Source organism: Equus asinus, chromosome 20, assembly GCF_041296235.1.
Source record: "Equus asinus isolate D_3611 breed Donkey chromosome 20, EquAss-T2T_v2, whole genome shotgun sequence".
In the NCBI taxonomy this organism is placed as follows: Eukaryota; Metazoa; Chordata; class Mammalia; order Perissodactyla; family Equidae; genus Equus; species Equus asinus.
The window spans coordinates 85,193,964-85,220,813 of record NC_091809.1 but is presented as its reverse complement, the minus strand read 5'-3'; the positions used below and the strand labels follow the sequence as shown (position 1 = coordinate 85,220,813).

General features: G+C 56.1%; 1 protein-coding gene across 7 annotated transcripts in view; it reads right to left on the bottom strand.

Annotated features, from left to right (window-relative positions):
• The window catches only part of PDE2A (phosphodiesterase 2A), an 89,754-nt gene that overhangs the window by 57,325 nt on the left and 5,579 nt on the right, over positions 1-26,850 (bottom strand). For 2 of the 7 annotated variants that reach the window (XM_070490780.1, XM_070490781.1), the window contains exons 1-2: positions 6,632-6,807; positions 5,534-5,603 (exon numbers count right to left, since the gene is read on the bottom strand). In XM_070490780.1, coding sequence (XP_070346881.1) covers positions 5,534-5,603; positions 6,632-6,792 — 231 coding nt within the window. In that variant the 5' untranslated portion in view covers positions 6,793-6,807. Of the gene's footprint in view, positions 1-5,533; positions 5,704-5,897; positions 5,922-6,631; positions 6,808-26,850 lie in introns of those variants that run through there. The other 5 variants (XM_014842027.3, XM_044752429.2, XM_070490782.1 and 2 more) reach the window with 4 other exon arrangements.

Below are 26,850 nucleotides of genomic sequence, written 5' to 3'. Positions count from 1 at the left end.
GCTTTCAACTCTTCCCCTAGTGCCCAGTTCCCTCTGGAAAAAATCCACATTCCTTAACATAGCTTGTAAGTCCTGCATAATCTGGCCCCTGCCAGGCTCACCAGCCTCGACTCTGGACGCTTCACCCCCAGGGACTCCCCCCCCCCCCCGCCGGCAATTTTGTCGATTCAGCCACGCTGGCATCCAGGACCCAGCTCCATGGAACCGTGGGACCATGTGTCTTCCTCCCTCTGTCTGTCACCAGCTTCACCATTCTCTCCCTCTCTCTGTCTAGAACTTTCTCCTAGCTCAGCCCTTAGCTCTGAGCTTAGATATGTTTCTTCCTGGAAGCTCTCCAACTTGACCCTCCCTCCCACTCTGGGCTGAATCAGGGGCCCCTGCTCTGTCCCACCATGGCCCCCGAGTTTCTCTCCAGCACTGCCCTCACCATGCAATCTACCAGCATTGATCTTTGTCTGTGCCCCCTCCCCATCCCACCACCTGCCCACCGTCAGCCCTGGAACCTAGGTCTGTCTACCTGCCATGGGTAGATGCACTGCTGCTCAGACTTGGAGTAACATGTGGCAGAACTTTAAGGTCCACACCGTGCTTATCTCCACCCACCCTCTCTGATGGGCACACAGATGACCTCACTAAATGTCCCCTGATGGAGGCCTGGCAGTACACAGTGAGTGGCATGGACAGGCAGGGCTGTGGTTTCTCAGAGGAAGTGAGAGTCTCTGGGCTGGGATGAGGACTTCCTGGAGGAAGCATCTGGGAAGATCCTCCATGAGTCAGTCCTAAGACAGCAATTGAGGATAGGCCATAGGAAGTCCTCAGCCCAGCCCTATGGCCATCAGAGCAAACCATCAGAAGGGACCAGAGTCTGCAATGAGGGAGATCCAGTGGCCACAGCCCAGGACAGGGCTCCTGGAAGGGTTGACAGTGCATTCAGGGAAAACTTCCTGGAGGAGGGGTTACTTCTGGCTGGTTTGGGGCAGGGAAGTAGGTGGAGATGAATCGGGTTGGAGAAAGTGGTGAGAGACAGAGTTGTAGAAGAGAAAGCTCTACTCCTTCTTGTCCTTTACCCCTGAGAGGAAGGGGAGTTGGGAGGTAGATGGGCAGGAGGAGCAAAGAAGGCGGAGGCGGCATGGAGATAACATCAATGCGGACGCAACAGCGTTATGGATGGCTGGGGCTGGCAGGGAGCAGGTCCCCAGCTGTGGCTGGGAAACGTTTCCTGTCTCCTTGCCAGGGGGGTCATTAATAATCGTTTACCCGCCACAGGCAGCACGGAGGCCAGCCAGGAGCAGCATGGTGCTGGGGCCGGAGCCCAGCCTGGCGGTCAGGAGAGCTGTATTCTGGGACCAGCCCTGCCACCTTGCTGTGAAACCTGGACTAGTCACCTGACCTCTCTTGGTCTCTGGTAATGCTGGTAAAAGGAGGGTCTAAAGAGGAGGCTGCCTAAAGTCCCCTCCCTGCTCTGGGCCTCAGTTTCCCTAGATGGTAGCTGGGCTGCCAACCCTACAGGGGTTATAGACATCTGACGATCAAAATGAGCATCCAGACTATGCCAAGCCCAGCTCAGGACACACAGGATGGGCAGACCCAGCCCAGCCTCTGAAGAGCTCGCATTCTGGCGGGAGCCAGACCCCAACACTGCGGTAGGCATACCTGGAGCCTCACAGACCCAGGGGCTCACCAGGCTGGAGGAAACACAGAAGCGGGGGGCATCTGCCAGGGTCTAGGGGCTGACAGTGTGGCTGGGCCGGGAAGACGGGGTTTCTCAGACACCAAAGGTGGGAGCCCCAGGAGGCCTATTTGGTCACTGCTATGACCCCAGCATCAAAAACTGTGGCTGCCCGGTGCATAGTCAGTTCTCGAAAAACGCTTTCAGACAACTGAATGAGTTAATCTGTTAAATGAGACATTTGTGAAAGGAGATTGGAATTTAGAAAGAACTGCCTAAAAGATGATGATGACAATGATGATGATTCCAGCCAAAGACAATCGGGTGGGAAAAGGTGACATGCAAGGTTGAGATGGCTGGAGGCCCAGAGATGGCCAGAAGCCCAGAGATGGCCGTCCGAAGCCAGACAGTATTGCTTGGGAAGGATCAGGCTGCCTTCAAGACCCCTTTTTCCAGTTGGCCCAGAATCTTCCTCAGCTCCAGGCCACATTTCTCCACCCACCCAAGGCCCTACTCAAGCCTTCCAGAGAACATTCTGGAATGTGATGCTGAGGCATCAGCCTCCAGCCCCTTCCCCTGACTGACTCTGATAGTCTCTGTGCCTTCCAACCGTAAGGTGTCCCGGCCTTTCATGCTCTCAAGTACCTGTCGGCAGGCTGCCCACCAAGGTTTCCCCAGAGCTTGCTCTGAGAGTATGACCTGGATCCTCCTACTGACTGGGACCTCCCCCCCATCAGACCAGAGGGTCCCCAAAGGTATGACCAGGCCTCCTTTTTCAGATAAGGGTCTCTGTGAGGACAGGATTATTCCCCCCATCAGATACAGGGTCAACAAAAGTGGGACTAGATTGAGGTCTTCCTGGTTGTCTTCCAGCCCAGGGACCCTCCCAGGGGCCACACAGAGAAGGGAAGAGGACAGGCCAGCATGCGGAAGGGGGCGCATGGCTGCTCAGCACCCCGGAGATGATGTGGGCCAGGAAAGGTGCTGGGCCACCTGTGGTTGGCAAACTCACCCCACTCCAGGCACTGCCCAAGCTGCTCTTGCGCCAAGGAGGCGTCCCCGGGGCGGGGGATGACACCCAGGCCTCACTGCCGGCGCCGGGACCCCTCCCCTCTACGGAGCACTGTGAGGTGGTAGTAAACACAGTGACCCTGTGACACGTGCATCCTCTCCCCACCCCACTTCAAATCCCGGCCCCAAACACGAGACAGGCTAAGAGGAAAAGAACAAAGGTTCCCGGACTGCGACATCACTCGCCGCCCGCCTGTCGAGCGCTTGCTCAGCCGGAAACCCAAGACAAAGGCCTTGGTCAGAGTGAGGAGGATGAAGGGCAAAGGGTAGGCAGCCTGGCTTGGGGGGGCCACGTGAGAACGTCACTGGGCATCTCTGGGGACCTAACTGGGAGGGAAGCAAGGACAGGATGGCAGCCAAGCCCTCCCTGCACACACACGTCACTCCGCAAACATTTATGGGACACCTGCTGTATTCCACACACCCCAAACATTACATGCCCCGTTCCTCACCCCACACGCCTTCCGCACACACTCTCCTACCTCCTGCAGCACATTCCACAGCCCTCCTTACCGTGTCACCCCCACACACCCCTAGCTCACTGGACACCCCGCACACACACCCATAAACAGCTCTCAGGGAGAAAAGATCACATAATCCATGTGTCACACCAAAAAGTCACACAGCCCACACACCCACACTTCACATCACACTCACACTCAGCCTCCCACCACGCACCTCACACACCCCACACTCACTTCCCTAACCACAGACACACACATCCAATTAAATTCAATACACACACCACCCAGACAGAGACACACCCTGCATAGATAATGTGCACACTTAACGTCACACCAAAATGTCACACGTTTGTGGGCACACACAGCCCCTTGGCATAGACAATCCTGCCTGCATACTGCCTCCTCCCCACACCCACTTGGGCACACACACACACACTCAGTCAACCAGCTGCTTGCCTTGGACCCCTCAGCCCTGGCTGCACTCTTTCCTACCCAGAGTTGCACAAACAGCCACCACACAGACACATGACACTCAAACACCAACACACAGGTCCTAATATATTTCCCAAGCAAGCCCAGGATGTACCACAGTGACTCTAGGCCAGTCACCTAGGCTGCAAACACACTTGGGCACACACAGCCCCCTCCCCCCCCAACCAAGACATCCAATGAAACCCTCGTCAGGCCCCTCCAGCGGCTCTTCTTGGCTACACACAACAGCCAATAACATACACAACCACACACAATCCCCCATGCAAGCTGCCCCTACCACAACTCCACCCCACAAGGACAGACACACAACCACACACAAAGTTCCCTACACGCACAACAGTCACACCTACAGCCACGGCTTCACACCCACAAGGCATCTCCTGAGCCACACACAGCATGCAATGCCACACACTCGCAATCCTCACACTCACCATAAGCCCCCACAAGTCCCCCCAGATAATCCCACTAGTGATGACACACACAATACCACATGACACAACACACATGATCACACACAAGGCACACCCAACACATGCAACCCAGCCCACCCTACACACCCCCCCCCCAGACTCCCCCAGCTCAGCACACCTCCTGTCACAGGTGACGGACACCAGATTGCAGTCTACACCTCCCCTCCCCCATCCCAGGCCCCTCGCTCTCCCCAGTCAAGACTAGGAGAGCAGGGACCAGGGGTTTATAAGTTATGAACCCCAGTACCCCAGCACATGATCCCCACCCACCTTAGACCCCTGGGCACCACCGAGGGACTGCACACTCCATGTTAGTCCCTTCCACCAGCGCCCAACCATGCCATGTCTGACAACATGGGGGCAGGGGCAGAGTGGGTGGAGGTCCTGGGGACACTGGCCTGGCACTCTGAGCCCACCTCCTCACCACCCAAAAGCAGAGGCAGATACAAGGGGAAGGGATGACCACAGAGAGAGAACCCCAGAACAAAGATAGAGAAATTGGGGGGAGTAAGAGACAGATGGAGAGAGGTGGTCACATGGGCAAAAGAGACCAAATGAGAGAGAAACAGAGGGGCAGAGAGAGAGGACACCCAGAAAGACTCCGAGAAGCCAGAAGAGAACCAGAGAATAAAGTAGGACCACCACACCCGGAGAGAAAAGAGAGGAGAGAGTGAAACCAGCTGGAAAAGACTAGGAGACCTCCTATACAGGAGGCAGGCGGGGAGGGAGGGAAAACGGGAACAGGGTGGGAGGGGGGCCTGCCAAGAAGGAGTGAAACCATCACGAAAGAGGCATTTAGACCCTGGGGTCTGTTGGAGTCAGGACTGAAGTCCAGATGTTTGACTGGGAATCTGGGTGGGGTGCAGATGAGGCTGTGGAGCAGAGGTTCAGGGGCTTGGGGGGAGGCCTCAGCTCTGAGGTGGGCTCCTGGCTGAAAGCTGGGGGTTCAGTTGTTTTGGGTGTGTCTGGAGTCCAATATATATACTCGGGGTTCAGGGGTTTGGGCAGGGGTCCTCCACTAATCTGGGAGGCAGGGGGTTCCGGGTTTGAACAGAGCTCTCGGTGTGGACTGGGGTCCCGCTGTGGACTGGGAGTTCAGTGCTTGGGATGGAGTCCCGGATCCAAAAGGGGTTCAGAGTCTGGGGTGAGGTTTGGAATGTGAGCTGAGGATTCAAGGGCTCCCAGAATGGGTTGCAGTCCCAGCACAGGAGTGGGATTCAGAAGTAGGGGAGGGGTCCCCACCCTGAGGAGGGTTCAGAGGTAGGGCGGACCACGGAGCCGTCGACTGCCTGCTCCGCGGAGGACCCGGCCGGGCGCTCGCCCGACACCCGGTTCTCCTCGTGCCCAGCGCGGGGGGGCCCCCCTACCTGCAGGCTGTCGGCGCATGGCTGCGGCGGCGGCGGCTCGTCCGGCTTGAGGAAGACCTGCTGGCCCCGCCTGAGGAATTGGACAACAGCGATGAGGATGTGGTGCAGCACCAGGACCATACTCGCAGCCGCCCGCCCGCCCGTCGGCCCGGCCGCTGCGCTCGGTCAGCGCGTCCGCAACAGCTTCGGCGGGTCCGCACGAGTGTCCGCCCCAGCCCCGCCCCGGCCCGCCCACTCCCCGCCCCCCGACCGCCCCAGCCCCGCCTACCTGCCCGCAACCCTGGACAGCACCTCTCAGCTAGTGCGATCTTCGGACCCCCCCATACCCCCGCCCCCGCCCCGAGAGCCCCCTACCAGCTCTCACCTCCCTCATCTCTCCGCTCTCAAGATTCTTCCAGCTTCTCCGCTATTAGGATCCCTCGCCAGGGAGCCGGATCTCAGCCCTCGCTCCCTTCTCTTGCCCCTTCGCCACTCCTCTCACTACCTCGCAGGGGGCCTCGCAGAGCCCCCATCCTGTCTGATCACATCCTCTCCCCACCACTTAGAAAGTCCTGGAGCCAGCCAAGGCAGAGCCCCAAGGCCGAGACCAGCGCAGTGAAAAGGGGGTCCGGGGTGGGGGGGGGGGATAGGGGGAAGGAGCCGCTGACTCGATACAAGGAGCCCTGGGCTTGCTCCTCTTCCAGGAAAAAGCGAGAAGTCAGGGAGAATTTTAGAGGTCGCTCCGGGACGGACAGGCCCTGGGAGCAGTAGCAAATCTGTGAAGGAGACACGTGCGCACAGACACACGAGCGCACACGCAGACAGGCGCACCACTCCTGAGCGAGGGGTAGGGGCACCGGGCGCCCAGCGCTGGACAGACACGTCTGCGTTGGCGTCCCCGGAAGCCAGAGAGGGTGCAGGCCCCAGGGCCACACAGTCCACAGTCCCGCGGTGGGACCCGCGCGTCCCGAGCGCAGTTCTCCGCAGAGCGGCCTCTGCGCTCAGGCGCCTGCGGCAGCCGTGACGCTCCCGCGCCCCCTGCTGTCCCATCGCGGAGGCGCAGCCCGGCCCTATTGCCGTCTGCCCGGTTCGGGGGCGGGCGGAGGGTGGAGGGCTCACCGGGGCCTGCTCTCCGCCTGGACCCACTCGGTTCCTAGCTCCGCTTGGCATGAGATCAGCTGGGGCGGTGGGACGTGTCTGGACTTGAGGGTGCGCTTGGGTCTCGCCTGGCCTTTGCCAGCGATTTGCTGCATGACCTTGGTCAGATCCTCTGCCCGCATTCTGGGCCTCAGTTTTCCCATCTCCTTCACAGGACTGCCAGGAGAATCAAACCCGATAACGGAGAGAAGGCAGCCAGAGTTCCCTGACAGCCCTCGTTGTGGCCTGACCTGAATCCTTCCCACTGCGCTGTGGACCCCTTTCTCTGCAACTACCCACCCCCCACCTCTTGGAGGGTGACTCAGTGAGCCCCCAGCCTCCCAGCCTCCCCACCTCACTGGGCTGATTCATCTGGGCCCTTTCTCCCTGGGGAGCAATTTCCTCAACGTTGAGTCACTGAGCCCAATCCTGGACACAGTCCAGGCACCTGGCATACAGGCTGGGCAGAGCTCTGGCTGTGCCACCCGCTCAGGGGCAGGCCCTCCATGCCAGAATTTCTCCCACCTCTCTTTCTGAGGTCCAGCTCTGGACATGCTTCTCCCCTGCTCAGACACCTCCAGTGACTCCCTACCGCCAGCACAATAAAGCCCAAGCCCTGAGCCTGACACGCCAGACCCTCTAGAACGGCCCCAACTTGTTTTTCCAGCTTTGACCCTCTCGCTGCCACCGTTCCTTAAATTTATACTTCCTGCTCTACTCAGATGGGTCACTGACTCATTCTCACCTCCAGGCCTTTACCCAGGCTACCCACCCCCACTGCCCTCCAGATCCGGTCAGCCTGCTTATGATTCAGGGGCCAGTCGAAGGCCCACCTCCTCCAGGAGGCCTTCCTGCTACCTTAGTCCTCTGGGTCCCTCTTCTTGCATTTTTCCTAGGAGTCATGTCTAGGTCATGGGGGGAGGTGGGGAGCCTGTCTGTCACTAAGCGATGCAGGCCAAGTCAATGTATTTTACTGCATCTTCAAACTAGGGGCAATCTGTCCTACTTAATAACATTGTAGAAAACGTTGCATGGGCTAAGATGTTTAAAGGTTCTAGTGTAGAAAAGGGCCTCCCTTCCCTTTTTTTGGCCTCAGTTTCCTGCTCTGGAAAGGGGGTGACCAATGTAAGGGCTATTGTAAGGACTGAGTCTGAGCCCAGTGAACAAAGCTCTTGATAAATCTTGAGAGCGGTCACCAGCTCAGTCCTGGGCTCTGGGTAGCCTAGGTGGGACACAGGTACCCAGGAGGTGTCTGTTACAGCCACTGGCCACAGCTCTTTCTTCTTCAGGGGAGGCCATCTCAGACCCTGTGGTCAAGAGCCAACTCTGGCCTGGCACAGCCACCATCTCCTGGGCTCCCAGCTCTACGCAAGACTTCAACAGCACTCACCTCTTGAGAAGTTATTTCTTAAATCTTACTTGGTCTCTCATACTGCAGCTCAGTGGCTGGGGCCCCAGGTACATGCTCTATGATCCCTCAACTCAGAGAGATTCCTTCTGTGTCAATCCTTCAGATTCAATCATTCCTCAGAGGGTTTGAGTCCTAACTCTGCCAGAGACTTGCTGTGTGATTCTGGGCAGGTCACTGCACCTCTCTGGACCTCAATTGTCCCATCTGTGAAATGTTAACACACTAGGGTCAATAAACAAACTTCTTCCTTTGGCAGGATACAGAGCCCTTTCACAAACACTCCGTCATGTAATCCCTGAAATTCTCCAACCAGCCCACTCCCAACCAAGGCTCTTCCCAACTAAGACCTTGCCTGAGCTCTCAGGGCCAGGAAGCGACCCTTCCTCCAAGGTCAGGACTCCTCCACACCCCCCAGCAGGTCCCTGCCCCGACTCTACATTCTGTGATTCTGTGCTGGGTTATCACCCTGGCTCATGTCTGGGACCCCCAAGCCCAGACATTCTTAAATGTTCCCAGGTGATGCTAAATTGCTGCCAGGTTTGAGCTGCATCTTGTCCCTCAACCTCAGGCCCATGGACTCGAGGGTCAGAGCCCTCAGGGCTGGGTGTGTGCATCTGGGGCTGGGGTTCTGTGTCCAGAGGCCTTAACATGTACTGAGCAGTTACCTCGTGCCTCACATTTCATCTTCCCAATGACAGTGTGCAGTAGGATCTATCATTAGCCACATTCTACAGATAAGGAAAACTGAGGCACAGAGACACTAAGTAACTTGCCCACAGTCACACAGCTAGTAAGCAGTGGAGCCAAAATTCAAACCCAAGCCATCTGGCTCCCCTCTGTGCCTGAAATTCATGCTCTGCCTCTTGAGGAATGGCACGTGAGATAAACAGATTTCCCCACCTCTCCTTTTGTCCCCAACAATGCAGTGACTAGGGTCCTATGCTCCCAGTCCCTGAACCCTCTGCCCATCTCCGCCACAACAAAGCCCAGCCCCAGCTGTCCCCCCAGCTCCAGCTCAGGAATGCCTGGTCCAGCCCCTCAGCCACCTCTTGTCATCTCCCCAACTTATGGGCCGCTCTAAGCTGCCCAGTGGCCCAGCTACCTCAGACTGGATATTTCAGGAAAAGTGACTCAGCCGAGAGCCTGTCAACCTGTGTACAGGGCCCACTCGACCGACTGACTGACCGCAGGCCCTGTCCAGAAAGCGGCCCTCCCTCCTAATAATGACCGCACCTCCCACTGGCGGCCCATTGTGCTTACAAAGCACTTCCTCCCCAGGACTGGTGGGCAGACTCTTCTCCTCCCCGTCTCTCCATCTCTCACACCTAGCACCAGCAGACCCTCCATAGCCCCCAAATCTGCTCCCATCCCCCGTGACAATGTGTCCTGCTTCCACGAGGCTGTCTGGTGCCTGACAGGCACCTCTCCCATTGCTGCTAACCATGGTCAGACCCCTGGGGCCCAGGTTCAAACCTGAGCCTTGCCCTGACATGCTGGGTGCCCTCAGGCCCTCTCTGGCAAGGACTGCCCAGCAGCCCTGAAGGTTGGCCTGGCTCTCCTCGAGGGCTCAGGCAGCTCAGGTGGAGGGAGGCGGGATCTGGGTGGGCCTAGCTTGGCAAAGGCAGCTCCCCTGGGCAGGCGGGCTGCCTGCCTGGGCATGCCCTGCCTAAGGACTGTGAGCAAGGACCAGATCCCAATATAGGAGGCTCCTCAGGAGAGAATGTGTGTGACTCAATCTCTCCATGACCTGGGGTGGAGCCCATGGACTAAAATAGGGCCCCTGCACCCAAGGGGCCCTGCAGAGGGACCATCTAAGGAGTGTCCTGGAGGGAGCTGACATCTCTGTGGCTTCTGCCTCCATTCTGAGCCTGTGCTCAATGCTTTGCCCTGGGGAGGGCATGAGTGTGCACCTGGGCAGGAGTGAGCCACTCTTAGGCAGCTCTGTGTGTGTGCTGTATGTGAGGCCCTGCATCCTGGTCTCTGAGCCCGATGTGGGTGAAGGTAGGAGAGGGTCTGAGTACAGATGTGTAGGTTTATATCTTTGTGAGGGAGTGTGATACTTCCACGGTATAGCTGAACGTGTGTGTGTGTACACGGATGTGTACGTATCTACAGACTACAGGAGCATGCGTGTGTGTGTGCAGACAGGTATGTGTCTGTGTGCAGGTGTATGTATGCACACATCAGGTATGTATGCACAGTTGTGTGTGTGCACAAGTGTCCAAGTATGGTGCACAAATGCATTTACATGTGTATGTGTGTGCGAATGTGTGTGTGTGTGCGTATGACCAAATTCACACTTGACAGAGGTGCTGCCTGTGGCCACTAGCCCAGGTCAGCTCTGAGTGTCCACTGGCTGTGGCCCCAGATGTGGGGGAAAAAACGTGGCTGCAGGTAGATGCTGGGGACAATACGGGTTTTGGCTGAATGGGCAGGGCCTGCTCCCAGAGTCCCAGCAGCAGCTCTGAGTGGGAAAGGGCACAGTGAACTCAGGCCCAGGGGAGAAGGGAAATGGCATGGGTCAGCCACAGGTCTTGTCCATTTCCATAACATTTTCAAGTTATTTGCATACACATTTGTCTCATTGGCAGCAGATGGCTGGCTCCAGGACCCTAGAGGGGGAAGGGAACTCACAGGATTCTGATCAACCTGGGTAGACTAGTCCAGGACCTGCCAATTCACATCAGGCCTGGGGTCCAGAGGACTCAGGCCATGGCACACCTTAGGCCTTGGTGTCTGCTCTTTATCATCTATACACCACAAGATCCTTCTGCCACACAAGGCTGCCCCAGGCCACACACAGTCAGACACACACTCACTGTCTTTCCACAGATACACATATATACTCCCATCACTCCTACATACACACACACACACTCCTATATACACATGGCCCTATACACACACTCACACGGCTCCTACACACAGAGGCACAGGTGGGCGTGCCTGCCCTGGTGCCTCCTTCTCCCAATGCCCAGATTAGCTGGAATAATCTTTTCTTCACCCAAGTCCGATCCTGGCTCACCCCCACCTACATGCCTGGCTCCCCAGTGTCCACAGGATAAAGTTGGAGCCCTGGCCCTGGCTGTTAAGGCCCTTATCCCCCCAAGAAAAACTTCCTTTCCTGCCACGTTCACACTCTGCCTTCTGGCCACATTCCTCACTGCCCTCCAATCCTCCAGCCAGCACTTCCCATCACTCCTCTGCGCTTAAGCCAGGCGCTCAGCCTCGTCACTATACTGTCAGCTCCAGGGGACAGGACTCTTTTTTCTGTCTTTTTCATTGTTGTGACCCCAGCATCTAGAAGGACGTTTGACCCAGAAGAATTGTTCAAAAAGATATCTATGGACTATACGGATCCATGGTAGAACTTCCTCCTAGCCTGTCTGTCCCCTTATGTAGGACTTGCCCAACTGTATTTGCTTCCCTGTAGGCCTCCCCATCAGACCCGGTGCTCCTCTGGAAAGAGACTGGATCTGATTCAGCTCTGTGTGTCCACAGCCAGCACAGGGCCAGGCACAGAGAGCAAAAGTGGAGGATGGATCCGGGAGTAGAGCCCAGGGCATAGTGATCCCCTCAATGAGGCCCAGGGATGTCTGGAAGGTGGGGCCACCTGGGCCAATCACAAAAGCCCACCTGTGCCAGGGAAGAGGGCTACCGACCACCTTCCCCCATTTGAGCCCCTTTCTGAAGTCACTCTGACTGGCGATCCAGCCTCTGCTTGCACTCTCAGGGATGGGGAGCTCACTTTCTTCACAGCCAACCCCTTCCCATGTGGGATAGCTCTGCCTGATGCTGACTCCTCCCACAACACCATGCTATCAAACCCTGATCATCCTGGGCCAAGATTCCCATGGAAACTAGGAAGGAAGATGAGCAAAAGGAGAGGCAGATGACACCTTTCTCAGCAGCTCTACCAACCTTTCCAGCTTTGGGCAGAGGTGGGAAAAGGAGGTCTTGGCTCTCAGCCTACCCCAGGGACAGGCAAGTGGGTTCAAGGTGCTCAGCCTCCCCTCACCCCAACCACCATCCTTAGGAGCCTAGGGCAGAGCAGAGAGTGCAGTGCTGAGAAACTCTTCAGCACCCTCCACTGAGCCCCATCCCCTCACTGAACTTCCATCCCCTCACTGAGCCCCATGCCCTCACTGAATTTCCATCCCCTCACTGAGCCCCATCCCCTCACTGAGCTCCATCCCCTAACTGAGCCCCACCAGTCCACTGAGCCCCATCCCCCCACTGAGCACCATCCCCCCACTAAGCCACTCCTTCTCTCATCCCGCTATGGTCCTACCCACCCCATCTCCTCCCCTCACCAGCAGCTCCTGCCCTCCAGTCTACAGGACCTTGAAGGGCTGCTCTGACTCCAGTCCTGGAGTGCCACAGGGAGATGCTTCCTCCTGAGCCCTGGCAGGCAGCCCAGGTGGATGAAGGAAGGCAGGCCAGTCCTCGGCCAAGGGTGGCTGCCCAGAGTCCCACCCAGCCCGGCCTGGACAGCTGCAGCCCATGAGCTGCCCAGCTTTCCTCCACCAGCTATTCCTGGCCTGGCCCTGCTCCAGAGGTGCCCCAGGCTGTAGTTGGTCACTGACCTCAGCCCCCTATACATGCATACACACACACACACAGGGCTGCTCAGAGCTGAGCCTGTGAGGGATACCAAGGCACAAGAAAGTCGAAGCAACAGGGACCCAAGGCCCCATGCCCTGAAAACTCTCCGCCAACTCAGAAACTGTCATTCAGGGAGGCACCAATCTGTGGCTTTGAGGTTTCAAGAACTCCCAGAGCTTTTGTTCTAAGAAAATCAGAGCCTCTGTTATAAAGTCCCATTATTCAAAGTCTGTGCTTTTTACATTCTATGAACGTGAGAGCCTGGAGTCCTGAAAACAGAGGAGCCCGGGGTTCAAACGTTCTGTTATTCTGACTGCCTGAGATGCCAGGACCACAGGACCCCAACACCAGGGCTTCCACGCCCCTCTGAGCCTGATGGCCTGTGGGCCTGAGTCTCTGAGAATACCAGACAAGGGAGAGGGCGGCAGGGCTCCCCTGCACACAGGAGCGGTATTCCGGCCTCCACCTTTTTGCTTACACCATTCTCCATGCCTAGGGCTCCATCGCCCTCCTCTCCGCTAATAAAATCTTAGACAACTTTAAAGGAGAAGGGAGGGGAACGCCAGCAGCGACTACCTTCTAAGTGCCAGGCCCACCCGTTGATTCTCTCATTTAATCCTCCTGATATTATTAGCCCGACTTTACAGTTGATAAAACTGAGGTCCTGGGACATGAGGTCATTTGCCTAAAGTCACACAGCTAGAAATAGTAGAAGTCCAAACCCAGCCCCTTGCAAACCTGTGCCTCCCAGTAGCAGGCTGACTCATGAGAAGACCCCAGAGGGCCTCTCTCTCCGCTCCCTCCTTGGCTTGAGGGCCACACTGGAGGAGCTCCTCCCACCCCAGCAGGTGCCCAAAATCCAGAAGGCAGAGACCATGGCCCTTTCTTCTCTCACCTCCCCAAGCTGGAGGCAGCCTAGCGCCAGCCACATTTCCTATCCTGATTGATCGAAAGGCGCTCGATCTGCAAAGACTCTGTGGTGGGACTGGGAGATGTGGCATTTCGTCTCTAAGCACCCGTCGCTATGGAAGCCAGATGCTGCCAGCCCATGGCCTAGCAACAAGGCCCGGTGTGGTGTGGGGTGGAGGGCATTGTAGGGGCTTCTGAGGCAGCCAGCAAGAGACAGGGAGGGTGGACTACTCTGTTCTCCAGGCTGGAGGGCTGGACCTGCTGCCCTGGCTAGGCTTGCAAGGGGAGGAAGAAGACAGATGGGGTGGGATCAGGCAGGCTCTGAGAGACAGAGACTCAGAGATAATGGCAGAAAGAGACTTGCAGAGACAGACAAAGGGAGCCCAGAGACAGCAAAAGGCAGAGACATCACTGGAGAGAGGGAGATGCAGGAAGGTGGAAGAAGACAGAGCTGGGCAGAGTCGTGGCGCCCACTTAGACAGACAAGTGGCAGGGAGGGACTGACTCCCAGACAGGCCCGACTGCCGGGGAGGGAGATGGTGTGCTGGAGAGCAGGAGGAAGCCGCAGGGGAATGACAGAGATGGATGGACGCGTGACAGGAGGAGATAAGCCTGAGGCAGGAGGCAATAGAGAAGCCGATAATAAAGGAAGAGGGACGAGGAACGGAGAGGCAGGCAGAACAACTCGGACTGCGAGGCCGAGCAGACAGCAGCAGGGGCAAGACAGGCCAGTACGAGGCCAAGGGCACCGAGGTCACGGAAGTCCTGAGCTGGCCCAGTCCTGAGCCCTTCCTCTTTGGTCTGCCCATCTGTGGCATGGTGTCACCAGCCTTGTACCAACATCCCACCACCTGGCCTCTTTCCCAGAACACAGAATCATCTAGACACAGACTCTCAGAAAAGAGACTGGTCGGAGGTCCCATGCTTCTTGTACCCCCAGGGACAGGTCTTGCCCAAGAAGGTACCATGAGGCAGGACCTGAAACAGCAGGAAGTCAGGCCTTGGGGATCCCAGGCCAGAGTTCCCTCCCCAGCCTCGCCCGAGTCCGACCACTCCTTGGTTACCCATGGAGGCACTGTCGGTACAGAGAGGCACACCTGTCCCCCGACCAAAGTGAACGAGAAGATGACAGAGCCTAAGATGGGGCCCCTTTACTTCCTTCTTCCTCAACGACAGGTCCTGTGTTGGGGTCCTGGGGATCCAAGGATGGAGCAGACAGCGTCTGGTGGAGAGATGGCTGAGAGCTGTCCCTTTTGGGGCTGTAACTGGGGAAGGCAGGCTCTGGGAAACCCAGAGTGGCCTGGGCCCCTGGGGGCAGGGAAGTGGCAGACATTTGACAGGTGACATCTCATTTAATCCCCACCATAAACAGATGAGAAGACTGAGGCCCCCAAAAGGAAAGTAACTTTGCCCTAACCACCACCAGCCAAACCAGGACTTGAACCCAAGTTGGAGAGCCTGGTGGAGGCCCTTCTGCCAGGGTGGAGGCAGCTGCTCCAAGAAGGGGGGTGATCCAGTCCTGCTCAGGGGCCCTTCCCAGGGGGAGGGTGGGGAGGGTCCTGAGCCCTGCCCTGGTCACCACTCCTCCCAGCACCAGACGTCCCCCTCCCATGTCAGAATGGGTGACAGGGCTTGGCTAAACTCTGCCAGGTGTCAGGTACTAATCTCTCCCTGTCTCTCAGTGCTAACTGTTCCTGGGGTTGTTAACACCGTCAGCAGCACTTGACAGCTGCTCTGGGTGCTCATGTGCCCCTGAAGGTGCCCCATCCACCCCCATCAGCCTCACTCTCTCCAGACTCCTGAGGGAGGAACAAGACAAGGACTAATTAAGTGCCTACTATGTGCCCCTAATGGTGTGAAGCACTTTACCTTCATTATCTCATTAAACTGCCCATGAGGGCTCTGAGGACTCACCCCCGTCTCTTTCAGCCTCTGGCCCCTGGCCTCCCTGCCTGCCCTCCCCCCATATCGCAGCACCCACCCTGGGAGCAGCCTCCAGGGCAGGGTGGCCCCATAGCAGTGGGTGCACATAGGGGCCTGGTAACTGGTAATCTGAGTCTCAGCTGCAGTGCCCGTGGTGGGGACAGTCCGGGAAGCAGGCGGAAGGTGTAGGGTCAGCAGGCGGCAGGCAAAAGGCGAGAGGAAGGGGAAGGGGAGTCAGGGGTCGGGGAGGCAGGGACGGCAGGCTGCTGCACACCAGCCTCGCTCCACATACACACACTGCATGCTGGGCCTGGGCTGCAGGCCAGAAGATCGACTAGCGGCGCCACACTCCCCTGGGCCCTGGTTCCTGGAAGGCGGTGCTGCAGGGATGAGCAATCCACTGACCACCTCCTAGTCTCCTCTTCCCAATGCCTGGAAGCTGCCTCCTCCATGCAGCCTCCAGGCTGATCAGTGTCATTGCCAGGGTGAGAGTCTGGGGGCAATGAACAGTGACCTGTCATCTCTTCCTCAGCCCAGCACTCTCCCTAGTCCTTGGGAACCTGGTCCAGGTAGACAGGGGGTGCAAGGGCCTACATGGAGGCTCATGATCATACATACACATGTGTACGTGTGCATGTGTGTGCGTGCATGTGTGTGCATGCATAAGTCAGTCAGTAGAGCAGAGGAGATGCAAATACAAGATGTGAGCCAAACGACCTGGGTTCAAATCCAAGCTCCTCCATTATCTGGATGTGTGAGCCTGTGCAAGTCACTTAACCTCTCTGAGCCTCAGTTTCCTTATCTGTGCAGTGGGGTTACCAACAGTACCCAACTAATAGGGTGAATGAGGTTACACGTGCAGAACTCCGGCACAATGCTTGGCAGACAGTATTTTTTGACACAGAAGAGCCTTTGTTATTGTGACTGTGAGGGTATGTGCATGTTTGTGTGTGCATGTATGCATGTGTAGGTACCCTTGGGAGGTCCAGGAGGGATTTTTGGTGCTCCAGTAAGGGAGTGTAGGCTGCTCCCTAACCCTCAACTCCCGTGGAATCTGGGCTGCAGCCGCACTCTCAGTTGGCCTCAGAAAAGGGGGACTTGCTGCACCCCCTGAAAAAACCCACCTGTGCTGGGCGAGGCTGTGTGGGGGAGATGGATGGCCTAGCGGCCACCCAGCAGAACTGGTGATTAGGAGGTTAACGGCCTAGCATCCGGAAAAGAATGGGAAGGAGGCTGAGCTGTGGGACTATCCATCAAAGCTGGCAGGCCCAGCAATGCTGCACAGCAGGATGGAAGAGCACCAAGGGGACAGCGGCGAGGTGGGGGAAGTGTGGACAAGCTAAGGGCCAGGCAGCCAGGCCCAGCCCAGCACTGACCTTTTCAGTAACCCTGAGTGAGTCACTGTTACCTTGGGACCTCAGTTTCTTCATCAGGACAATGGGGCTAAATGTCTCTTTCTGCCCAGGGAAGTTCCAGCCACAGCAAGCCCAATATCAGGCCCCAAGGCCAGTAAGAGCCCCAGAGAGAGTGTGAGGGGCTCAGAGACGCCCTTACCTCCTACAGGTACCCAACTCAGCCAGAAATCTCTGAGGGTGCAGAGTAAGAGGATATGGCAGGGTGTCTGGACTGGGAGCCCGAAGACCCAAGTTTGAATCAATTTCAGACTCCAATCTCTTGCTGACCTTAGCCAAGCCCCTGACTTCCCAGGTCATTCCCTGGATGCCCTCCCCCACTATCACCACCACACACACTCCCAGCCCATCCCACAGAGGCAGGAAGGGCCATAAGCACAGCCCTTGCCTATACAAATTTCATTCAAACTGAGGGCAAAGTCACGCATGGGCCCTCCCCACCTTTTGGAGGTGGCGGTTACCTGGAAAAATCCTGGCCAGCAAGGATCCAGGGCAAGAGGTTCTAGCTGGGGTCTAGCAGGACCCTAGCAGAGCCCAAAGTCTCAGTCTGTCTCTAATGACCTCAGCAAGCTGGATCAAGTCACTTTCCCTCTCTGGGCCTGTCTTCCGGTCCCCAAAATCAAACAAGCAACCACAACAAAGACCTTCAGGAGCTCTTCTTGTCCTGGGGGACAAACTGTCAACTCCTCATTGCAGCCACTCCCTCCCAGTCCTTCCCAGCCTCCACCTTCCTATGCTTCCCACAGTTAGGCTGCACTGGACTTCCATCCAGCCCCCAACCCTCTGTATGTCTCACCTCTGGACTCATGCCTCGTAGGTCACCAGTTCACCTCTGGACCTCTGCCTCTCCACTGAAAAACCTCCTCCTCGTTCAACAGGGCCAGAAGCGGTATCAACCCCTCTGCAGAGCCACTGGCAGAGCCCCTGGCAGAGCTAAGCCAGACCCCCTTGCAGAGCCAGTAGTGGCCCCCATACATCTCTGGAGCCTAGACCAGGATGTGTCTGTGTCCCCATCAGACTCTGAGCTTGCGAGGGTGAGGGCTGGGCTGGGCCGGATTCCCAGGGTAGGGAAGAGGTGGGCAGCCCAGGGCCTCAAACAGGGATGGGGATCAGAGAAAATGGAAGAAGGAGAAGGAGGAGGAAGGGAGGGAGGAATGAAAGAGATAAGAGAGGAGGGAGGGACAGCAACAACTGTCCCCAAGGTCTCTTTGGATCTAACAATCTGAAGGAACTCTAGTCCCCTCCAGAGAGAGCCCCCATGCCCTGGTCCCTGCTCCATCCCCCGCTCACCTCCCCCTCCCTCCCCTTTTGGCCCCAGCTCCTGTCACACACACCAGGACAAAGGCCCAGAGCCAAAGGGGTCTCTGGCCTCTGCCGCTGCACCCTGACTGGAGGCTAGGAACACGCCTGCTCGTCATAGAGATGCTGTGATGCTGTCATCACCAATTCATCGCCCGAGCCCTGGGAGGCCTGCAAGGTGTGAGGAGAGCTGGTCAGAGCTGATCAGAGTGGCCAGTGGGACAAGAGTCCTGGGGCTGTGGGCCTGGGGGAGGGTCAAGAATTAAACTCCATCACCCCAATCCAGCTGTGTCCTCCCCTCAGCCTCCCAATGCCCTGGAAGGAAGGAGGAGCACAGAACTTTCCCTAGGCTGTTCTGTACACCTACTGTGTGCCCAGCTCAGTCCACCTCAGAGGTGGTGGTCAGTGAAGGCCAGGACATGAAGCCTCACACCCCAGCGTCTGTGAGCAGGTGTCCAGGCCCTGCTGTTCCCAGTGGGGCAGGGAGATGTCCCTCCTTAACGTCACAGGGGCTGAGAAGGGGTGGAGGGATGGGGAAGGAGGTGAGCCCATATGTTGTGCCATCTCCAGGCAGGCAGGTGCCAGGTATTCCTAAAAAGTAACTCATTCAATCCTCCCAGAAAACCTACAGGGTTGGAATTATTACTCCATTTTACAGATGCCTGGATGTTCTCTCTGCCTAAATCTTCCCAGTCAATCCCATCCCCTCCTCCAGGAAGCCTTTCAAGATGCCTCACCCCACACTCATCCCCACTCCTCTGAACTCCCAGTGATGGTGGATGAGGGTCCTGGTCTCCCCAGTCAGACCGGACTGCTGGTTCCTCCTTCTCCCACCTGGGGTTGCAGAGGGCTCACAGGGCGGACCCTCTCCTCCCAGCTACCCTCCCAGCAACTGGAAGACCACGCCCATTAACACAGTCTGGAGCTGTCCGTGGTCCTGAACCCTCCCAGTGCGGCTTTTGCCTGTTGGAAGTCACCTGTTCCTCAGCCTGGGGGAGAAAGGCCAGACTCCACCTGTGAGGCACCCCTGCCCTCCTCTCACCTAGTTCTTTCATTCACAAAACCTCAAAACAAGGAACCCATTTGGAGCAGAAGAATGGGAATGAAACTAACATGCATTCGCTCAACAACCATTTATTGAACACCTACTACGTGTGGCCCTGTGAATGGAGGTTGGGATACAATAGTGAACAAAACAGATCTATCTCCAGCCCTTTTGGAGATTTTGGTCCTGTAAAGTCAGCACTGGGGTTTGCTTTACACACATTAACCCAGTTGATCCTCACAATATATATGAAGGTGGATATTATTATGCCCATTTTACAGAGAAGGACACTGAAGCTTGGAGTGATAAAAGAATCTGCCCAAGGCCACACAGCTAGTAACCAGTAAAGGTAGGACTGAAACCGGGAGGTGTCAGACCCCAGTCTCATTCTTGCTCCAGTCCTGGGTGGGGAAGGGAGTCACAGACCTAGTCTCTGCCCTCCAAGAGCTTATAATCTAATTTACTTGTCCCAGTTCTCCAGTAAGCACCACTGGCAAGTGCTCCTGGAGTCTGCTCTGAATCCCTCCTGCTGCAGCTCTGACTTGGCCTCTCTTTGTTGGGACTTCAGTGGGGCGGAGGATCAGCTTTCATCTCCTTGCAGACACCTGGGGTGCTCCTATGAGCTCCCAGCCCTTTCTCCACCCCCACCTTGCACAGAGGCCTCCTTCCACAGGAGGGAGTGAGGTGTGTGCTCTAAAAATACCTTAATCCCTCCCTGCTCGCGCTCTAATTAAGCTGAGTGAGTCACTACTTTAAGTAATTTATTGCTAGTTACATAATTGCTTTAATATTTGGTTCTAGAACTGGGGAACAAAAGTGCCCCCCTTCTTTTCAGGGAATTGCTAATCCACAGAGGGGTTTATGGCCCCTGCTGGGGGGAGACAGAGAGAGAAGTGAAATCATCTTGGACAGGCCCCTGCCGAGGTCTGGACCAACGCATGGCCATTTCCACCATGGCCGCAGGGCACACCTGAGCTGAGGAGGGGCAGGTTTGTGGGCACCAACTCTCTACTCTCTGTCACCCACTCTGGGGATTTCTGAGGTCACCACTGCCAGCTGGCCCAGCCCTCAGACCCAGAGCCTACCCTCAGGAGACCATGGCCTGAGCATCCCTTCCCCAGAGGCCTCATTGCCTCTGCCAGTCCACAGGAATCAAGGCCCAGAGAGGTCGAGCAGTTCCTTGGTGTCTCCCAGCACATCAGAGTCAGCCCCAGTCTATGTGCCCAGGTTGTCAGCTCAAGGAAAACCAAGAACGTCTCTCAGCCCCATAAGAAGTCACCCCCAAAGGGGATTAACTGCAAAAGGCACAAGGGAAGTTCAGGGGGATGATAAAAATATTCTTTTCTTGATTGAAATGGTGTTTATATGACTGTATATAGTTACCAAAACTCATTGAATCATACACTTTAAATTGGTGCTTTTATTGTATGTAAATCATACACCCAATAAAATGGATGTAAAAAAATAAAAATACATTTTAAAAAAGAAGTCACACCCCCACCTTCTGGGTCTCCACAGCATAACAGCTGTGCAGGGTTGACAGCCATGCAGAAACTGAGAGGTGTAAAGAGCCAGCTAGGGAGGACACATAGTAGGTACTCACACAGCAGATGTTTGTTTCACTCCTTTCCAATTAGCAAGGACTCACTAGGCACCTCCTGGGTGCACTTGCACATCCCTGATCTCATCAGCTCTCTCCCAACTCTCACACAGCCCAGAGAGGGAGCGGAACCTCGTGCCAGGTGCATTACACACTTTGTCCCATTGAATCCTTGCAGCAGCGCTAATGAGGTGGACTCTATCATTGTTCCTCAAAAGAGGGAACAAAGGTGGCAGAACTCGCATAGGTCCTGCAACTAAGAGTGGAGAAACTGAGATGTGAACCAGGAGACAGTCCCCAAGGCTCATAATCACTCGCCTCTATCCACCTCTTTCGCCACACTAAGCAGCACAGGTTAGCAAGCCAACGCACAGAGGACGTGTCTCTGACCCCCAGCCTTAAATAATGAGGTTTTCACGAGGCTTAGAAGTAGAGGCTGGGTACATCCAAGCAACGAAGACAAGTGAGCATGTGTGAGCTCAGAGAGGTGGCAAGAGGCAGGCCTGGCTTTGGGAAGGAGGGAACTGGGTCAGGCAGCAAGCCTGGAAGAAAGACAAAAGAAATCAGACAGAGTCTGAGAAAATGAGGCAGAGGGCATCTGGCCTCTACTCAGGGCATCAGGGCATCAGGCCCTGAGCAGCAAGGGGCCCTCACTGCTATTCTTGACTCACACCCCCTCAAATTTGTCTCTGCCCAGTTTCTCGGCCCTAATCGGCCATTCACAACCACAGTCACTACTTCACGGGGCACAGGCAAAAAGCCTTTACCCCTAAACTTGTCAAAGACTCGTTGGAAAACACTTAATGATGCCATGTGGCAGGAGACAGCTCTGAGGTCGGGGAGTATAGAAAGGCCACCAAGATCTGAAGAATGATCAGAGTTAGCCAGGTGAAGGGAGGGGGCATCGAGGGGTGTTCCAGGCAAAGAGAACAGCATATGCAACAGCCCAGAGGTAAGAGACACTGCATAGGTCAGGAAGAAAAGGTGGCTCAGTCCAGTTACACAACGTAGTCTGTGTCTACACCGAGTGTGAGTGTTTCTGTGGGTCTGCACCATGCGTGTGCTGAATCCACGTGTGTGTTGCATGTCTGGGTATGTACAGCCTAGGTTGTGTGTACAGGTGTTGAAGTTCATTCTGTTTCTTTTGTTTCTAGGTCAATTTTTAGATTTATCTTGTGTCTGTTTCTCTGTGTATATTGATGTCCGTGTCGTGCGTATGGTGTGTCTCTGTGTGTGTGCACTATGGTCTGCTTATTTGCATGTGGGCTTCTGCCTGTTGAGTTTTTCTGTTTGTGTGTGTTTGTTACACATGCCTGTATGTGTGTGGCTGGGACACTTGGTCCCTTAGCTAAGGCAGCCGGGGCCAGAGAAGCCCAGGGCAGGCGAGGGGGTCAGGGGAGGGGGAAGGCGCTGGAGCTGGACTGCAGGTGCCCACAGTAGCACCTAATGATTGTCAAGCACTTAGTGGGGCAGATGCTGCACCAAAGATGCTAATTAACACTGATAATGAGTCAGCAGCCTGAGGCCCAGAAGAGGCTGAAAGTGGGTCCCCACTGGCACCCAGCACTCAGATGAGCCGGCTGGGCTGAGGCCCCTAATCCCCCCAGCAACAGGAGGGGGCCATCTCACTGACTCATCTCCCAGGGAGGCCGAAGGCCCAGGCTCTGGACAGGAAGAAGGACTGAGATCAAACTCCAGGATGAAGGTCTTAAAAGAGAGGACTTTGATTAGACTTGGCAGTGGACAGGTCGTAAGTGTTACTAAGAGATGAGGTAGCAGTGACACAGTTCTGCTCTTGGGGGCTATGGTCTGAGGGAGTGGCCTCTGGGTGCCATGGATGGGCGCTCTGGATAGTGGGAGCCACAGGCAGGATGAGGCAGGGAGGGATGCCCCTGGAGGGGGATCTAGAGTTGCCACACAGAGCCTGCCCGGTGGCACAGTGGTTAAGTTTGTGTGCTCTGCTTTGGCAGCCCAGGGTTCGTGGGTTCGGATCCTGGGCACGGACCTAGCACCACTCATCAAGCCATGCTGTGGCAGGCATCCCACATATAAAATAGACGAAGATGGGCACGGATGTTAGCTCAGGGCCAATCTTCCTCAGCAAAAAGAGGAGGATTGGCAGCAGATGTTAGCTCAGGGCTAATCTTCCTCCAATAATAATAATAATGATAATGATAATAGAGTTGCCACACACCCCTGCATTGGTGGGGGGACACTGGGGAACTAGGGCCATAGCTCAGGCAGGTGAGCTGGGAGGTGGGGGCTGTCACTCTTCCCCTAACCTGTCTACACAACTCACGTGTCCTCAGCCACCCCGATGCATCCTTCTTACCGCTCACCTGGGTCTCCACACCAGCCTCCTCACTGGCGCCTCTAACTCACCCTCCACTTGGAGCTTCCTAAACCCAAAGCTAACCATGGCCTGAAAGAGATTCTTCAGCAGCCCCAGTGCTGCCCAGACGGGGAGCTGGATGGTCATGGCAGCAAGTAGCTCCAGCCCAACAATAGACGACTAGGGGCACGTGAGTGCACTCAGAAAGCACTGGTGGTGCCTGAGCACGCACCAGGCCTCAGGGAATGTGACAAGGTGGTGTTCAGAGACAGGGCCTGGCTTCTGACTCTAGCTCTGAGACCAACCAGTTGTGTGACCTCGGGCAAGCCGGCACCCTCTCTGGGCTTCAGCTTTCCATCATCCATTTGTCCCTCTAGAACCCCACTCTTTCCTGCTGTGCTCTGTGTCCGGGAGGCTGACTTCCAGTGCTGCTTCACTCGGAGCCCTCGCCCTCTGGCCTCCAGTCGGGTTCTGCCAATGAGGGCAGGAGAGCAGAGTGAGAGAGGGCTCGGGGTATTTACATCCTCACCCACGCCGCTCCTGTGACAGCTGCTGTCAGGCAGCCCCTCATCCAGGACCCTGGCTCTAGGATCTGGAGCACCCTCCTTGCCCCTCAGGTCTCTTGGGTGCTAGTCCTCAGTACCCTGACAGGGTCTGTTGGTTCCCTTACCCTGCCCCACCTCCGTAATAGTTGCTTCACCAAACTGCCTTCAGTTAAACCATTTGAGTGGGTCACCTGTTTCCCCTCTACAAAACAAGCCTAGGTCCTTGAAGGAGAGTTGAGGTGATTAAACAAGGTAATTTGAAAAGATCAAGGGCACTCCGTAAACGTTAGTTCTCTCCATTCAGCCCCCAAACCCCACCCCACTTGGAGCTTTGAGATAACTGAATTCTCTGGCATCAGAAGCACGTGATACTGGGCTGCCTGCTTCTCTCCACTCCTACCCCAATTCCTGCCCAGGCCCCAGCACAGGAAGCGTCCACCCCTGCCCCACCCAGAGCCCACGTCTGAGCCCCCAGCCAGGGGCCTCCCACCCTAGAGTCCCCCATGTCTCAGCACAAAGGAAGCTGCCTGTGTATCTGTCTGTCTGCTGTCTGCTCCCTCCCGGCCAGTGCTGAACCAGCACAGCCGCTGCAGACTGGCCCAGTACTACCCATTGCACCCCCAGCCCCACCAGAGTGTCCTCGCAGGCAGCCCCCTGCTTCCAACCCCAAACCTCCAGGATGACAAAGTTCTCTCCAATTCCCCAGAGAAGGGGATCTCCCTGCTTCCAGCTAGACCATCTAACTCCACACCCTTCCACGGCCCAGGCCGCCAGGGGGAGTAGTCTGGGGCTCAAACCTCCCCAGGGCTGAGGCGTGTCCTTCTCTGGCCCCTGCATGGCAGTTTCAGCTTGAACAGACTTCAAGAGAGTTTGCACCCCACTTCCCTGCTAGGGCAGGAGTCTCTCCTGCAGCCTCCTTAACCAGGTTGCCCAGCCCCTGCTCACACCTCCCCGGCCCATGGACAGGGAGCTGCTCCATCCCTCCTAGGCAGCCCCTTCCCTCTTGGACTGCACTGCCTCCCTCACACTGAGCCAAGCCGGGCCTGCAGGACGCCCCTACAACCCCAGCGCTGCCTCAGTACCAACAGCCCAAAGAGAGATTATAGGGAAAGCTTCGAATGTTAAAACAGTAGAAACCTAAAAAAGCATCTGATGCAAAGATGAAGAAATTGAGGCTTTTAGAGGAGGCCCCTCCCCTGGTCCCACCCACTGCTGGGTTCCTCTCCATGGAGTCTCCCTGCTCCACGGAATGACAGACTTCACAAGTTCCTGGGAGGAGTCTCGAGTCTCGAGTCTCGAGTCTCGCAGCAGGCAGCAGCTCTGGCAGAAACCTCAAAGGCAGCATCTGAGGCCCGGGAGGAGTGGAAACGCCCAGGTGCAGGAGGTGGCCTCCTGCCCCAGACTTGGATCTCTACTTCGAGCTCCCCACGTGCTCCAGAGGCTGGAGGCAGCGAGGCCTTTCAGGCCAGACACACTCCTCTCTCTGCTCCAAGCCCTGCCATCTCACCCTAGGTCCTGCTGTGTAACCTTCAGTTAATCACTACCACTCTCTGGGGTTCAGTATTTGCATCTACACAAGAAGACTGGACCATGAGTCCCTGAAACTCTCTAGTGGGATGCAGGTGTGGCCACTGAGTTCCCAGGGAGAACAGAACCTAGTCACCTCTCAGCCACGTCCAGCATCTCAATCTGATAGCCCAGGATCCTGACTCGCCCAACCTGAGCCTGAACACAAAGAGAGCCTGTTCCTCCTAGGGCCCTCACTGACTAAGAGGGGTCCCAGGTTCCCCTGAGGGAAGCTCAGTCCCACACATGATGGTCCCTTCAGCTCAAGTCCACACACATCTTGTCTACCTCCAGGCAGGTGGGACCCAGGAGAGAAAGTGTTGAGCGGCCAGACCTTGGGCGTGGCCTTGCTGGGTCAGCAGAACAGGGGTATGTGTCTTCACACACATTCACCCATCCATGTTCTCACACTCGAACGTGGACACCCATGTACACAGAGGTGCATACCCACACATTTTACTAGAACATATGTACATAACACTCTGCACATAGGCACACACACACCAGCCACATTCACATGCACATAACCATTTACTGATAAATCAGGCATAAAAATGGACACTCACATGTTCACAATATGAATATACCTACACTTTTATACAAACACTGATCCACATACTCTGTCTCAGAACCATATACACACGGGCACAAGTGGAAGCTCACACTGAGGCGTGCGCACACACACACAAAGAAACACAGATAAGCCAACCACCTTCACCTCCAGCTCAGTATCAAGCAGATCACGATCCAATAGAAAGCCAGATCCCGCTGCGTTGTCACTCTAAATCCATTCCCAAATCGAATCCCGTCCAAGAACTGGGAGGAGAACATTTCTTCTCTCCTGGCTTAACACCAATTCTCAACCTGGAATCAGGTCTCTGGAGTTGGCTAGGGCCCCTCTTAGCCTCATAACCCAAGGCGCCCAGCCCCTGCCTTCTGTCCCTCGAGCCCAGCTGCTCATCTGCTGAGATGTCTAATCATCCACGTCGTGCCTGGCCTTTGCCATCTGGAACAATAATCCAGGGAAAGAGCAGGAGCTTTGGGGGCAGATGGAACTGTGCATCAGGCCTGGCTCCACCAGTCACTGGCTGAATACCTCTGGGCAAATCATTTCCCCTCTCGGATCCTCTGTTTCTTCATCCAGAAAACTGCAGTCCCTTGGGTTTGTGGTGAGGATTAAATGAGATCATAGATGTGAAAACAGTGCTCTGGAAGCTGTAAACTTCTGTGTGAATGTGTGAAGAGCCATAATTATGGCTTAATCCTTTTATCCCTGACCCCACCCACACCCCTCAACACACAGCAGGCTGAGGGATCCCCGAGGGAAGGAATGGAGGCTGCTTCACCTCTGTGCCCCGCATATCCCAGCACCCACCAGGGCCTGCCCCCACCAGCCCCAGCAGCAGGGTCCGGATTTGGATCCAAGGAGGCAGGACAACGTGTACTACCGAAATTCACGCTGGACTACAACTCCCAGAATGACTCACAGACTGCCAGAAGGGCGTGGCCACAGGCTTAAACCCTTCCTCCTCAAGCCCTTTCCTCCATTGTATT